Source organism: Artemia franciscana, chromosome 9, assembly GCF_032884065.1.
Source record: "Artemia franciscana chromosome 9, ASM3288406v1, whole genome shotgun sequence".
NCBI lineage: Eukaryota > Metazoa > Arthropoda > Branchiopoda > Anostraca > Artemiidae > Artemia > Artemia franciscana.
In genome coordinates this window covers 40,457,488-40,473,789 of record NC_088871.1, presented here as the reverse complement: position 1 = coordinate 40,473,789, position 16,302 = coordinate 40,457,488, and the positions used below count along the sequence as shown (strand labels likewise).

Below are 16,302 nucleotides of genomic sequence, written 5' to 3'. Positions count from 1 at the left end.
CAAATAATGAGTTGTATTTTGTTTTATTTATTTTAAAAATAATTCATTGTCTAGGGGCGAAGGTCTGATAATGGGACTTCGAAGCTGGTTATGATCAGTGGTGTAATTGTGCAAAAATCTTGGGGGAGGGGCAAAGTTGAAGCAAATCATCCCAAATCAAGTGGAAATGACAATGTAAACTGAAAAATGACCTGTGCATTACCATAAAGACTAAGATATACTAAAGAAAACTGACCTGTTTCTCTGGATATTTGAATTATGCATGCTTATCTTGGTTTTGACAAGATTTTTTGCAGAAATTAAATTTCAGCTGAGAGGGGGGGGACTGAGATCTGGGAACAAACTTGGGTCCAGAAGGGACAGTTGCCTCCCCCCATAGAAAATTACGCCCCTGGTTGTGATGTGATTTGTTTCTTGCTAATGATTGTATGCTTTAAATTTATTCAAACTACATTCTATGTAATTAAGGAACTAAAATTTCTTAGTTTATCACTCTTAGTAGCATCATAGTGGGAATAGACCATTATCATGTCCAGACAATTTTTACTGCCACCTGAAAGTGTTTTTGTCACTTTTAACAATAGATCTGTGATATGCTTACTTGTCAAGGTAAATTCACATATAGGCCTATACTTATTAGGGTCATCTTAGCAAAGTTTATATTCAGTTTTCAAATAAAACAAACTTAAAAAAAATCTTTTTCTAGTAGGTTTACCATCAATGGCCAAGGTTAATTTGAAGATAGTTCTTAAAGATGGAATTGAAAACGACGGACCTTGTTCCAAAACACTAAGAAAAAGTGAGCGTGAAGCATCTAGAGTAAGTTAGTTAAGCTATACTCTCTGAGCCTAATTTCAATCAGTTTGAAGTTGCTGCTATTTTACATAAAGGTCTTCACTAGTATTTTCAAAATAGATGTATCTTCTGGTATTTTCTTAATGAGATTAAAAACTTAAGTAATTAAATAGGAATCAAGCTTATAACAATAGAGATGATCAATCCATAAAATCATTGAGTAGTAAAAATGACCAAAAATAAAAAAAAGAACTGTGATCCAAAGAATGTCTTATCTGTGGTTTTAATAATACTGAGTTAATTCATTTAAAATCAGTTAATTCAAAGAAATAGACAGATGGATTTTACCATTTGATTCATTATCTGACAAATTTAATTGGACAGTGTATAAATAAAATCCCCCCCTTTAGTGATTTGGTTTATTATACAGTGCAATGTGTTTTTTTTTGTAGCTCAAAATCGGTGATTTGAGATTTGCGAATATGTTTCAGTTGCCTTTTAGATCCTAGTTTTGCAATATTATTTTTCAATATTCATTCTATTCAGAATATCACTTCATACTTTCCAAGTTTAAATATCAAGATTTAAAAGTTGCAAGATTTAGGTAAAATTCAGGAAGACGCATCTTTTTTCGGATGACTCCTCCTTTTTTTCTCTACTTTTCTGCTGAAGTAGGGGGTCGTTAAATTTGAGTATTTAGACGTCTGCCAGCACAGGTGGTTGAATTTTATCCAAACTTTGTAGAAATTACGAGTTAGCGTTTTGTTAGTAATTTGGGAACCTGGAAATAGTTTTACTTTCTTGCTGGAGAGACAGGGCATGAGGGGGGGGGGAGGTAAGAAATGTCTTATTTATGTTTTTAGGGTTTATAATTGATCATATCCCTATGGGTAATAGGAGGAGCGGGAGTAATTCTTGTCATCAGGATGTCGACTAGAATAGGCACAATATTGTGTGAAGACAGAGTGGTTTCCTTGTTACGCCTGTTTAGGTCACAAACAGGATCTGGGCTTTATGTGGTATGAGTGGTTGGGGTTTCCCAACTATGGTTTATCGGCAAATGTTGTAGAGTAGGCAGCTGAATCTCTATCTACCTTGATGAGAAGCTACCACCAATGCTATGGCTCTGCTCAATGGAAATCCAAGACCAATCTCGGTACCATTGGAGTAAGGTTGAGGGTTTACATAAATTTAGGCTTTATGGATATCTAAAATAGGTGCTTGATCCTTCACCGAAATCTCTCAATTAATGTCCTAGTAATGCTTTTTCAGCTTCAAGGATAGATAAGGTCTTTTTGAGGGAGAAGGCAGAAGGAGGGTCTAAATGCTTATCGCCAGCATATACAGTAGAAGTGGACACCAAATCCCAATCGAAATTGATGGAGTGTAACAGGTAGTCTGTGGCTTTTTTTGGTTGGCACCAGACTCAATCTCTTAATGAAGGGGCATTCAAATCTATGTATCTGCCGCACTATTACTTGAAGCCGGTGGCTTTCATATACTTACCTTGGACAACAGATGTGGTTATGGCATTGGATGCTCATAATCTGTTAGACCTCTGTGATGGAAGTGATTCATCTGACCTCTTAAAAATCATCCACAGGGAGGACCTATTAGACCTCAATTGGTTTTGGTATAAAAAAAGAAAAAAAAAGGAACTAAGATCCAATGAATGTGTTATATGTGGTTTTAATAATACTGAGTTAATTCATTTAAACTCAGTTGATTCAAAGAAATAGACAAATGGATTTTACCTTTTGATTCATTATCTGACAAATTTAGGCGGACAGTGTATAAATAAAATCCCCCCCCCCTTTAGTGATTTGGTTTATTATACTGGTAGAATGTGTTTTTTTTGTACCTCAAAATCAGTGATTTGAGATTTGTGAATATCTGTCAGTTGCCTTTTAGATCCTAGTTTTGCAATATTATTTTTCAAGATTCATTCTATTCAGAATATGACTTCATACTTTCCAAGTTTAAATATCAAGATTTAAAAGTTGCAAGATTTAGGTAAAATTCAGGAAGACGCAGCTTTTTTCTGATGACTCCCCCTTTTTTTCTCTACTCTGGAAAGATTTCAGCGAGTGCTCCGAATTTTACAAAAAAAAGAATGTTGAAAAACATTTGGCTTCTCAGAGTAATTTTGAAAAGGGACATGATTTTTTTTAGAAATACAGAATTTTGTGAAACTTACTCCCTAATGAATTTATAGGCTGGGCTAATTTCTCAAGATTAAACAGTACCTTTTAATAAAGCTAATTAAAGTAAAGGCAGAAACTGACTTGTGGTTGAAATTCTGAAAGAAATGCAGAATTGTGATGCAGCCTAAAAGTCAAATCTTGAGCTTGATACAAGTTGCCAAATTCTGATTATGGTTTGACTGGCCCAAATCCAGTGCTGTCAGGCTTAGCAAATATCTTTTGTTCAATTTAGTAAACCTGAACTTTGCTACTTGAATTCTTAATATTCAGCTTCATTAATATGTAATAAATTAATAAAGCTAATAAATACAATGTCAAAAGCTGACTTGTGGTTGAAAACTCTGAAAGAATCGTGATATCTTGAGCCTGATATCACTTGCTAAATAACTTTTCAGGTAAGCAAACTACTCAGGTACATCTTTTAGCAACTAAAGTGTGTCCCCAGGTGGTTGATCAGGAAAAGTCATTTGGATATTTGGGATAACTTCGAATATCAAATCAGAAGGCTTGGACCAGTGGGGATACAGTCTCTAGGGATTGTGAATAGCTGTTGCGCCCCTGCTTTTGCGATAAATACAGACAGAAGAAGAGTTGAGTCCCTCTGATAGCAATCTGTCTTGGCCCAATGACAAGTGGACATATCCCAAAGACATCAAAACTCACCCTCATTAATCGGATAATTTACTTGGTGATGTATGGACGCGAAGTGGGATTATACTCTCTGCAAGGACAATTAAAACGAGCGGAAGACTTTGATGAGTATTTCAATGATCCCGGCTAGAAGCAGAGAGAATTGGCTTGCCGTTGCTTCGAATTTCAGCCAAGAAAAATTTTCTCTTTATAAATTACGATTGGGTAATTAATGAGATCACGAACTTGGGCTACTGCGTCCTGGAAACTGAAGAACAAATTACTGTGTTCGAGGAAAACAAGGAACAAGCTATCATATCTGGGGCAACCAATATGTTGACAGCTAAGAGGGCTATAATTCTGTTTAGACAACATGTGACCAGTCTGCCGAAATCGGACGCTAGACCGGTTTTATGTACAAGACTTATAACGAAAATCGGAACATTGAACCTTCAGACACTTGCAAAATCAGGAAAGAAAGACATGCTCCTCCGCAAAGCAAACAAAAACAAGTGGAATATCACTGGTTCTTTGAAGACTCACCCAAAAATAATAGCAAAGATGCAATAATAGGGGATGCAACCCTTCTACTCTGTGGCAGACAAGATAGAATACACAGACAAGGAGTTGGTTTTTTGCTGACGAAAATGCCAAGAAAATATCTTTTTCAGAGGTATCTGTCTCAGAAATGTGGATGATGATCTGACCCAAATGCAAGTTCAACAACCTCTCTTGTGAAATTTCACAGCCTCATCTTGTGAAATGACAAAAGCGGAAACTAAGATATTCCAATTTGTATTCGTTTAAGTTTTTGCTTTGCATTCTGGCAACTTTAGAACCGGGTAGATCAAGAGCAGAGGAGAGCGACTCATTATATTTTACCGAGACAACGACCTCTTTTTTACAAGCATATTGTCAAGCACCAGCGAAAGAAGAAAGTCACTTGATTATGGCCTGATGTAAGGACTGCCGAAATGATAGACTACATACAGGTATCCAACCGGTGGAAATCTTCGTTCACAGGTGACTCTATTCGGCAGTACTTCAACTCTAATCACAGTCTCCTCATATCATCCTTTCGTCTAAGATTAAAGGTCGTTGTTAAATCAAAGCAAAAACTCTTCAGATTCCGCGTGGAAGCCCTGAAAGACCAAAAGACGAACGAAAAGCATAAAGAGCGGCTAAGCAAACAACTATCCTTCAAAAAACTTCAATGATGCCTGCCTCTTGCCCACGCATAATTCAAATCAGTTCGCTCTGTTTGGAAAAATAAATCCCCGCTCTTTAAACTAAAGACACGACTTTTGGTGTCTTAGTGGTTCCAGTTGCAAAGTATGGGGCAGAGACATGGACTCTATAAGCCAATCACAAGCATTGACTGGTGGCATTCGAAACAAAATCGCTCCAACAGCTTACTGGTATTACTTACCTTCGGCGTATGCCTGACAGCTCTAAATAGCTTTTGGAGGAAGAATTAATATCCCATCTAAGAGGACGACCTCTCAAGCGCTGGCGGAAAGAATTTCCGACCACCCATTCCTAATACTGCTGAGGACTGCGACAAACAGGGAGGAATACCGAAAATACTGTTATGATGCCATTAGAGGAATTGTCCCGAATGGGTCAACCTGGCCGGATAGGAGTTAAGTAAGTAAGTAAGTCCAGTGATGTCTGGCTGACCAAATTTCTGTTGTTTCAGTTAGTAAATCTGAATTTGGCTATTCAATTTCTTAATATTTTGCTTGATTAATATTCAGTAAATTACTAAAGCTGATGAAAGCAATGCCAAAAACTGGTTTGTGGCTGAGAACTGTGAAAAAGTGATGTGGCTAAGAAGCTCAAATCTTGAGCTTGGTATTGCTTGGCTAATTCTGACTATGATTTAACTGGTCCAAATCTAGTGATTGTTGTTTGCAAATCATTGTTGTTTTGTATAGTAAATCTAAGCTTAGCCATTTAATGTTTTAACATTGAGATTGATTAATATTAGATAAATCAATTAAGCGAATAAAATCAATGCCAAAAAGAAGACTTAGGGCAGAAAATTCTGAAAGAAATGCGGAATTGTGATGTGGCCAAAAAAAGTCAAATCTTGAGCCTGATTCTAGTTACCAAACTCTGATTATCGTTTAACTGGCCCAAACTCAGTGATTGTGATCCTGTTATTAATTTAGTAGACATGAATTTTTCTATTTAAATTATGAATGTTCAGCTTGATTAATATTCAGTATATTAATAAAGCTTATAAAAGCTATGTCAAAAACTGACTTTTGGCTGAAAATTTTGAAAGAATTGTGAAATTGTGATGTCGCTAAGAAGTTGAAGTCTTGAGCTTGATACCACTTGCAATTAAATTTTCAGGTAAGTCAACCTCTCAGGTATATTTCCTAGCTACTAAGATGTGTCCCCTAGGTGTTGGATCGGGAAAACCCTTCGGATATCCGGGAGAACCTCCAATATCAAATAAGAGGGCTTGGACCAGAGGGGACCCAGTCTCTAGGGATCGTGAACAGGCGGTGCGCCCTTGTCTGAGGTATTAATACAGACAGAAGAGGAGGAGAGCCCTTTTGATAGCGATCTTACTTCCCCCCCCCCAGTAATGGGATAAATTACTTGGTGATGCCAAGACGCCAAGCGGGATTATGCTGTCTGCAAGGACAAATGCAACAAGCAAAAGACACAGATTAGGGTTTCAACGATTTTGGCTAGAAGCAGAGAGGATTGGTTTGCCGTTGCTTTGAAATTCAGCCAAGAAAATTTTACCCTTTATAAATTATGATTCGGTAACTAATGAGATCGCGAACAAGGGCTACCGCGTCTGATTATGATATAACTGGTCAAAATCCAGTGATGCCAGGCTGAGCAAATCTCTATTGTTTCATTTAGTGAATCTAAATTTGGCTATTTAATTACCAAATGAACTTGATCAAATGTTGATTCATATCTTTAAAGTTTTTGCAAGGATGATGGTAAAAAGAAGGTTGAATCCTTAGTGGAAATTACATAAAAAAAAACTAGTTTTTCTAACTGAAAGTAGGGAGCGACATTAAAACTTAAAACGAACCGAAATTACTCCGTATATGAAATGGGTTGTCCCCTCCGCAATCCCTCGCTCTTTATGCTAAAGCTTTTAATTGTTTTAAAAAGTAGAATTGTGGCAAAGAGTCAAACTTTAGCGTAAAGAGCGAGGGATTGCGGAGGGGACAACCCATTTCATATACGGAGTAATTTCTGTTCGTTTTAAGTTTTAATGTTGCTCCTTACTTTCAGCTAAAAAAATTAGTTTTTTTTTATTTAATTTCTGAACGTTTTTGAATTAATGCATGTTTGGTTTTGGCTCTCCGCACATAAATTATTAAAATGAAATTTGTATATTAATTCTTTTTTTGGCTAAATGGCTTTCTCTTAGTTTTGATCAGACGATTTAGAGAAATAAGGGGTGGAGAAGGAGGCCTAGTTGCCCTCCAATTTTTCGGTCACTTAAAAAGGCAACTAGAACTTTTAATTTTTAACGAACGTTTTTATTAGTAAAAAATATACGTAACTTAAGAATTATCTTACGTAACAAACTTTCATAACCTTATATTTTTATTATGTATACGAGGGGGTTTGTACCCTCGTTAATACCTCGCTCTTTACACTAAATCGTAAGTTTTGTCCCAATTCTTTAAGAATGACCCCTGAATCAGAAAGGCCGTAGAATAAATAGTTGAAATTACTAAAAATACTTTAGCATAAAGAGCAAGGTATTTATCTCCTCCTAAATACCTCGCTCTTTATGCTAAAGTATTTTTAGAACCCCTCATATGCGGAATAATCTCTGTTCGTTTTAAGTTTCAATGCTATTTTCATGTTTATTTTTCATTGTTTTCTTATAGTAATGCTAGAGAATCCTGCGCCCTTTTCATTGAATTTTTCTTCCCCCATGACAGATTCCTCCAAGGAAAGATCCTCCAACATAGCCCCCTCTCCTCAGCCCCACCCCCAAACAAAATAAAACCCCCCTGAAAACGTCTGTACACTTCCCAATAACCATTACTATATGTAAACACTGGTCAAAGTTTGTAACTTGCAGCCCCTCCCCCAGGGATTGAGGGGGAGTAAGTCATCCCCAAAGACATAGTTATTATGGTTTTCGACTATGCTGAACAAAATGGCTATCTCAAAATTTTGATCCGTTGACTTTTGGAACAAAATGAGCGTGGGAGGGGGCCTAGATGCCCTCCAATTTTTTTGGTCACTTAAAAAGGGCACTAGAACTTTTCATTTCCGTTAGAATGAGCCCTCTTGCGACATTCTAGGACCGCTTGGTCGATACGATGACCCCTGGGGAAAAAAAAAAACAAAACAAATAAACACGCACCCGTGATTTGTCTTCTGGCAAAAAATACAAAATTCCACATTTTTGTAGATAGGAGCTTGAAACTTCTACAGTAGGATTCTCTGATACGCTGAATCTGATGGTGTCATTTTCGTTAAGATCCTACGACTTTTAGGGGGTGTTTCCCCCTATTTTCCTAAATAAGGCAAATTTTCTTAGGCTCGTAACTTTTGATGGGTAAGACTAAACTTGATGAAACTTATATATTTAAAATCAGCATTAAAATGCGATTCTTTTGATGTAGCTATTGATATCAAAATTCAATTTTTTAGAGTTTTGGTTACTATTGAGCCGGGTCGCTCCTTACTACAGTTCGTTACCACGAACTGTTTGATCTAAGTACCTTTCATGGTAGAAGTTAGGAAATTCATCAGCATTACTCAAATGTGATCTTTGAATCTCTCAATGTGAAATTTAATGAACTCCGCAGAATAAATAGAAAATAGAAAACCAAAAGTTGTGGTAAATATCTTTAATGTAGACTTTGGGGAAAAAGTGTATATTTTTTTTTTTTTTTTTTTTTTTGTGCTGGAGTATACAAAATGTTCTTCAGATCATTTCAGATTGGACTTAGTCAAACTGCCTCTAAAAATTCATTTAGTGTTTTGGCAAACAGGTAGCCTATTTGTCATTTAAAATATTAGCACGTTCATCGGAAACACTGAAGGAATATAGTAAAGTAAAAGAAATTTTTGGGGAAGAACATTATTTTAAGGTAAATTTACCTTTTAGATATTTAAAATCATGGATCCAGTTGAGGGGAAATTGCTTTCCAGTACATAAAAAGACAGAAATAAAAAAAAAAGGTACAAATGGTAAGTGTTGGTATTGCGGAAAAGAGGATAATAATTTAGCCCATTTCCTCATGGAGTGCCAGGAGCTTGAAAGTCTTAGGGATGAACTTTGGGGGGACCATCGGTTGGTGCTGCTTCTGATATCCTGAGGTCTTCGATGCCTGAAACCATATGCAAAATGACACAATATGTGGAAAAAGCGGGAGAGGCTCAGTCGAGCCCGAGTGAATGAAAATAAGTATTGTTTTATATTGAGTGTGTGTTCTGTGCAGTGTTGTATTATTAAATCATGTTGTGTATGGCCGTAGGGCTCAAATAAACTTTCTTTCTTTCTTTCTTGTGAGCTTAAAAGTTATGAGGTGAGCAGTTTGATGCTCTGGAGCATGGGCACTCCGAAAAGCAGATGAAAATTTACTAGATGTTTTCCAGAGAAATTGCCTACGGATTGTTCTGGGTACCCGGCTGACTGACCATATTTCAAACAGTAGGTTGTACGAAAAGTGTGGTTCAATCCCGCTTTCTGGGGCTATAATGAAAGAAAGGCTGAGATGGCTAGGCCACGTTCTACGGATGAAGGATGACAGATTACCGAAGATTGTCCTTTTGGCCAACCGTCTGGGGCTACACGGAAAGCAGGTCGTCCTTGTCTGGGTTGGGAGGATGTCATAAATAAAGATTTAAAGGAAATGGGAACTTCCTGGGAGGGTGTAAAGAGGGAGGCTTTAAATAGATTAGGTGGGAGGAGGAGCGTGCGTAGCTGTGTTGGCCTCAGGCAACTTGGTGCTGCAGTGAGTTATTAGTAGTAATAGTAGTTTGATGCTAAAACTTTAATAATATAAAATATGCGCTTTCTTAGCTTTACCTTGGAACCACTTATTTTCTGCATCTTTGCAGGTTGCTGTAAATAAAATAAGAAACACTTTTTTGTTTGAAAAGTTAAATACTAAGTTAAGAAGACCTGATGATTCTTATGAACTTCGAAATGTTGCTGAGCTTTTCCGTAAGTATATTAGTAGGATACTGTGTGTAAAGTAATAAAGGTAATGGGCCCTCTGGTATCTTTATTTTATTTATGTTCCTTTTTTTGATCAGTCTTGGTGACTCCGTAAAACTTGATTTTATGAATAATGCTGGCTGTTTTATAAACCATTTCTTTTTAAAATAGGTGATCCAGGTTATACTGAACTAAAGTATACCACTTATGAGAATGCTTTTTCTACCCTAAAGTTTGGAGTTCATATTTTCCTGCGATTACATAAAAGAAACAAATTTTTTCGACTGAAATTAAGGAACAGCATTGAAACTTAAAAAGAAAATTATTACGTATATGAAGGGAGTTCAACCCCTCGGCAATACCTCGTTCTTAACGCTGAAGTTCTAATTTCGCTGCAATTCTTTAAGAATGACCCCTGAATCACAAAGGCTGTTTAATTAGAAAAAATTACTCTTTTGAAAGTACTAAAAAAAACTTTAGAATTAAGAGCAAGAATTGACGTGGGGTCGAACCCCCTCATATGCATTATAATTTCTGTTCCCTATAATTTTTAATGCTGCTACTTACTCTCGGTCGAAAAAACTTATTTTTCTTATTTAATTTCTGATCGTTTTTTTAAATTTTGCTGGGAAGTTTGGCGTCCCCTTCGTAGAAAATTACCTTCCTCCATGAAAAATTCCTCCATAGAAAGATCTTCCCACGTAACCCTCTCCCCCAACTCCCTACCAGAAAAAAACTCACCCTGAAAAATTCTGTATATTTTCCAATAACCAATGCTATATGTAAACAATGGGTAAAGTTCATAACTTGTAGCCCTTCCCACCGGGACTGTTAGGGATTAAGTCGTCAAAAAAAAAAAAAGAAAAAAGAAAAAAAACACGCATCCATGATCTTTCTTCTAGCAAAAAATACACAATTCCACATTTTTGCAGATTGGAGCTTGAAACCTCTACAATAGTGTTTTCTGATAAGCTTAATCTGATGGTGTGATTTTGATTAAGAATCTATGACTTTTAGGAATGTTTTCTCTTTTTTTTGAAGATAAGGTAAATTTGTTCAGGCTCGTAACTTTTGATGGGTAAGACTAAATTTGATGAAACTTGTATATTTTAAATCAGCATAAAAATCCAAATCTTTTGATGTATCTGTTGTCATCAAGACGCTGTTTTCGTAGTTTTGGATACTATTGAACCGGGTCACTTCTTACTTACGGTTTGATTGTTTGATTAATTTAAAAAAAATACAAAATAAGTTTTTTAAAGGAAAGTGAAGAGCTCTATTGAAGCAAATATGAGCCTGAGCAGGTTTTAATTTTTTTCTGCGAATTATTAAACAAAAATGATAAGTTTTTTAAGAGAAAGTAATGAGCTCTATTAAGCCAAAAATGATCAGATATAAAATCAAATAATTTTCTAAGCATAAAACTACCATAAATTATCGTCAATAAATAGATGAAACTCAAGATAAACCGAAATTACAATAGATAACCGAGTTTAGTATACATAGACATCAGTAGGCTTGCTCCAAAACAAGGAGAAGTTATTCGCTACAAGGAATTTGAGGGCACCATAGATTTTGTTAATATCGGACGATTGCAAGTCATCCAATGAGTTTTCTTCAGAATAAGGAATCACCTCGGAAAAAGCTTTTTTTTTTCAATTTCAATGTTTCAGCCAGTCATCTTGTTCCAGGGAAATATTCCACTTTCTACCCAGGAATAATTTGTCTTATCCATTTTGATTCAAAAGGAAGCATTATTGCATGGAAAAAAGTAGAGCTAATTTTTTTTGTTCGACAGAAAGGGAAGCACGCGGTTCCCTTCATAGGCGTGTGCATAATCTATGCCTAAATCGTATTTATCTTGGGAGAGAGATCTTTCTGGGCTGGGAAGGATTTAGGAAAAAGAATCGACTTTGTATGTAAATTATTGAAAAATTGAGAAGAAAAAATCCTGAGATTTGATATCTTTGCGGCACTTTATTTTATACTCAATTGGCTCGTAAGTTTGAAATGCTTATTTTCTTTAATGAATATGTTGTTCTTACTTAAAATAAAAATCAATTAACCCCTGCTATTATGCTAGCCTTTTTTCGAACCACTTGCTACTGAATGAGTTTCTACTGACAGGTAACTGCTACCTATTGAGAAGCTGTCATGGGAGAGAGAATGAAATTTATTATAATATCTTTTGATATTTGTTTTTTAAGCTATAATTGGGGTTCAAGGGGGACAGCTTCCCAGTTCATGTAGCTTGTATATATATATATATATATATATATATATATATATATATATATATATATATATATATATATATATATAGCTTGTATTCAGTTAAAGTCAGTTATTGTCAGTAATTAGTTGTATTCTGTTATGTGTCAGATAGTTGTATTCAGTTATAGTCAGCTATTGTAGTCAGTTATAGCCAGTTCATACAGCTTGTAATTTCTGCTCTTTCTGAGTTTGAGTCGAATATCTGTTTTATTTTGGGTACATTATAAGTTCACAATTGATTTCATTTTTTGTTTAGTATAATATCTGTTTCTTTTCACTTTTAGTTTATTGTTCATTATAATTTCTGGTAGTTTATTTGCTGTGCCCAAGACATAGCTTTGCCATTTACTTATTTAGAAAAAACTTTTTTTTTTTAATTAATAAAAAATACACAACAACTACAGTTAAACAGTCAACCCTAGAAATAACGAACTTGTCTGGGGGTGGTAAAATATACACTAACATGCACAAAAACAATAATAATAGTCAGCTTACAACACAATTCCTAATCAGCATCACAAACAGTATTAGAAACAATTATATCAAATGGACTATTCTATGTTTATAATAATTAGTACATTATCAAACCTATATGCTCTGCTTGGTAATATGGAGCACCCGGGTTCGATCCTCGCTGCAGCAAGGTTGGGCGACAAGCTTGATACTTGTCCCTGTAAAAAACACTCAGCAACTGAAACGTCGACTTGACGCCCTATGCGCCAACAATGGCTCAAGAGGATCTTATCCTTTATCAAACCTATATGGAATCACCTGTTATTGTTTACTGGCTAAATCACTGTAGTTACTGAACACTATCAAGATAGCGATAGATATTCTTTCAGTCTGATCATGTATTTTCGTTAACCCTATCATTTTATTTGTTTTATTTGTCTTTTTATACAGTTTAGGAATTGGTTTGATAAAGATCCCTGCGCAATCGGCTGAGATCGAGATTTCAGCCATTGTCGTTTGATTATTTTCATCTTCTTTCACACATCTAACTAACTTATTAATTTTATTCTTCTCTCTTGTTTTTTGTTTAAACGATGAGCGAGTAAAACAGGGGCTTTGTGGTCGATTTTACCCACTCAAGTTTTTTTCCCCTGATTACAAAAAGTATTGTGTGGAGCGAATGGGATCCAGAATTCTTTCGACAGAATATCAACCAGTAAAGACTCTCAGGTTTGATTCAACTTTTGGGGTAATGAGAGTAAATGTCCTATTTTGGCCATTTGGGTGCCTTTACATAGTTCATCATCTGCTGAAGTAGGGGGTCGTTAAATTTGAGTATTTAGACGTCTGCCAGCACAGGTGGTTGAATTTTATGAAATTACGAGGTAGCGTTTTGTTAGTAATTTGGGAACCTGGAAATAGTATTACCTTCTTGCTGGAGAGACAGACAGCATGAGGGGGGAGGTAAGAGATGTCTTATTTTGTTTTAGGGTTTATAATTGATCATGTCCCTATGGGTAATAGGAGAGGGAGAGTAATTCTTGTCATCAGGGTGTCGACTAGAATGGGCACAATATTGTGTAAAGACAGAGTGATTTCCTTGTTACGCTTGTTTAGGTCACAAACAGGATCTGGGTTTTATGTAATATGAGTGGTTGGGGTTTCCCAACTATGGTTTATCGGCAAATGTTGTAGAGTAGGCAGCTGAATCTCTATCAACCTTGATGAGAAGCCACCACCAATGCTATGGCTCTGCTCAATGGAAATCCAAGACCAATCTTGGTACCATTGGAGTAAGGTTGAGGATTTACCTAAATTTAGGTTTTCTTTATATCTAAAATAGGCACTTGATCCTTCACCGAAATCTCTCAATTAGTGTCCTAGTAATGCTTTTTCAGCTTCAAGGATAGATTAGATCTTTTTGAGGGAGAAGGCAGAAGGAGGGTCTAAATGCTTATCTTCAGCATATACAATAGAAATGGACACCAAATCCCACTCGAAATTAATGTAGCGTAACAGGTAGTCTGTGGCTTTTTTTGGTTGGCACCAGGTTCAATCTCTTAATGAGGGGGCATTCAAATCTATGTATCTGCCGCATTATTACTTGAGGCCGGTGGCTTTCATATACCTACCTTGGACAACAGATGCGGTTATGGCATTGGATGCCCGTAATCTGTTAGACCTCTGCGATGGAAGTGATTCATCTGACCTCTGAAAAATCATCCGCAGGGAGGACCTATTAGACCTCAATTGGTTTTGGTATGAATTGGTACATAGTACCTGAATGGTGCCTTTTTGTATTTCGACTTCTATCTGATAGATATAATTCCTTGCGTTGCTCCGCAACTCTGACCCATGGGTCGCAGTCTAGAATTAATAGCCAAGGTGTCCCAGTATGAGATAAATAATCAAATGTAAAATAGGAATATCATGTTTGAAAAGCTAAAAATAATTAAAGTGCTAGATCTAAGCTATTGCAACATATACTGTATCCCTCTTATATGTCAGTATGAAACAGAACTACAGGTGAAAATTTTGTAGAAATAACTTGAAATAGAGAACTTGAATCGAAATAACCACTGTAGACTGAGGCAATAGATAAATACCTTGGCTATCTAAAAAATTTAATTCTTTCTTTCTTTGCACCAATTAAGATTTTCTTGATCGTTCATACTATTTCATATATTTTCTATATGATCTACCTGTTTGTCGGGTTGTCTTAGTTATGTTGCAAGACCTCCCGAAATCTCTTAGAAAAGAAATCGTGCATAACCTACGTAGCTGATGCAGTTTTTATGTTAAAGGATTGGAGGCTGAAACCCAAACACGTAAAGGCTGCATTGAAGTAGAAAGAACTTGTCTTCGAAACGAAAAAGAAGATAAATTGGAGAGCAACGTCCCTCCTAGACAAAGAACTAAGAAAGTTCACTTTCAGATTGAAGCTTCTCATAGAATAGTAGAAAACATAGCATTTAGTGAAGTTTCAGTAGCTGGAATTGAAGGATCTTCTACACAACAGAAGGTAAGCTATGTTTTGCAGTCAAAAATTTTGCTTATTTATACTAATTCTCATGTCTGCCTGCTTGTCAGGGAAAAAAAAACACTGAATATTTTGTAATTGTTAGCATAAATACTTTAAGCACAGGTACTTACATGCTTAACGGAAAGGAGAAAAATGAATAAACCCAGTATTCGGGATACCAGTATTTCAAGGAAGCTGTGCATCATACCTTATTTAAGTACCATGATCAGTGAAAATAAATTCTGATTTTTTAAATAGGTTAAGCGGGAATTTACACAACTATGTATATTTTTTCCAAATTACGAAACAATAAGGAATTCAGTTTTAATGAAAAGACGTCCAGTTATTCAGTTTTGGTATAGTAGCGGGTGCTAAATTAAGAAAAAAAGTGGTTAAAAGTCAGCAAACAGAAAGCTAATAACATATGGGCACCAAATAGCTTAACACGGTACACCTGAAGGTAATTGAAGGTGCAGTAGGTCTTACGAATTGATAGATTGTAAGTGTTTAATTTTTTTTTAACCGAAAAGCATTGTTACGCTCGGCTTATCAGTTTTGTTTAGTTTCGCTTAGCAATTTTGAAACAACTGAAAGGAAAATTCTAGGAATCCTAGTTTTCAAGTGTAAATAGACCAAAGATGGATCTAGGGGGGCAAAAAAGGTTGATTTTGATTTTCTTGGAAGTTTAAGGTATGTTTTGTTACTTTTTAAGATATTTGAAGATGACGTCAATATTAAGAGGGCCTCTTTAATTTTTCAATCATCACCATAGCTTAATATTTGTAGCATCTGAAGCAGTAGAATATACAAAAAAACTGCGGGTTCTTAACGCTTCTAAGTAGTAGTAAACTGTTTTTGGTATTCTTAGGTCTGGGAATTGGTCTCAAGGAAAAATTCACAAATGGATTTGTGGGCCACGATTTATCAGTTATTCTGGTTATTTGCAATTTAAATGATCTTTATGTAGACTAATCGTAACTTGTGTAGAGTTTTTGTGTAGACTAATCGTAACTTTATGTAGACTAATCGTAACTAATCGTAATTAATCGTAACTTGCAAATGTGACAGGGTATAAGCTAAGTTGTTAATTCTCGAATACGTAGCTTCAGCTCCTAATTCGAAATAGCTTTAAGAAGTTTTATGGTGCTCTGAAACATTGACAACAACATTGACACATTGATTTTACATTGACAAACATTCCAACTTCAAGTTGTATATGAGTCCTAGCAGTAGCGTAGACTTGCTAAAGACTTGCT

General features: G+C 35.8%; 1 protein-coding gene across 5 annotated transcripts in view; it reads left to right on the top strand.

The window, feature by feature from the left end:
- Nucleotides 1-16,302, top strand: part of LOC136031412 (uncharacterized) — an 89,871-nt gene that overhangs the window by 17,692 nt on the left and 55,877 nt on the right. For all 5 annotated transcript variants that reach the window (XM_065710968.1, XM_065710964.1, XM_065710966.1 and 2 more), the window contains exons 2-4: nucleotides 707-819; nucleotides 9,699-9,804; nucleotides 14,829-15,046. In XM_065710968.1, coding sequence (XP_065567040.1) covers nucleotides 707-819; nucleotides 9,699-9,804; nucleotides 14,829-15,046 — 437 coding nt within the window. The remainder of the gene's footprint in view (nucleotides 1-706; nucleotides 820-9,698; nucleotides 9,805-14,828; nucleotides 15,047-16,302) is intronic.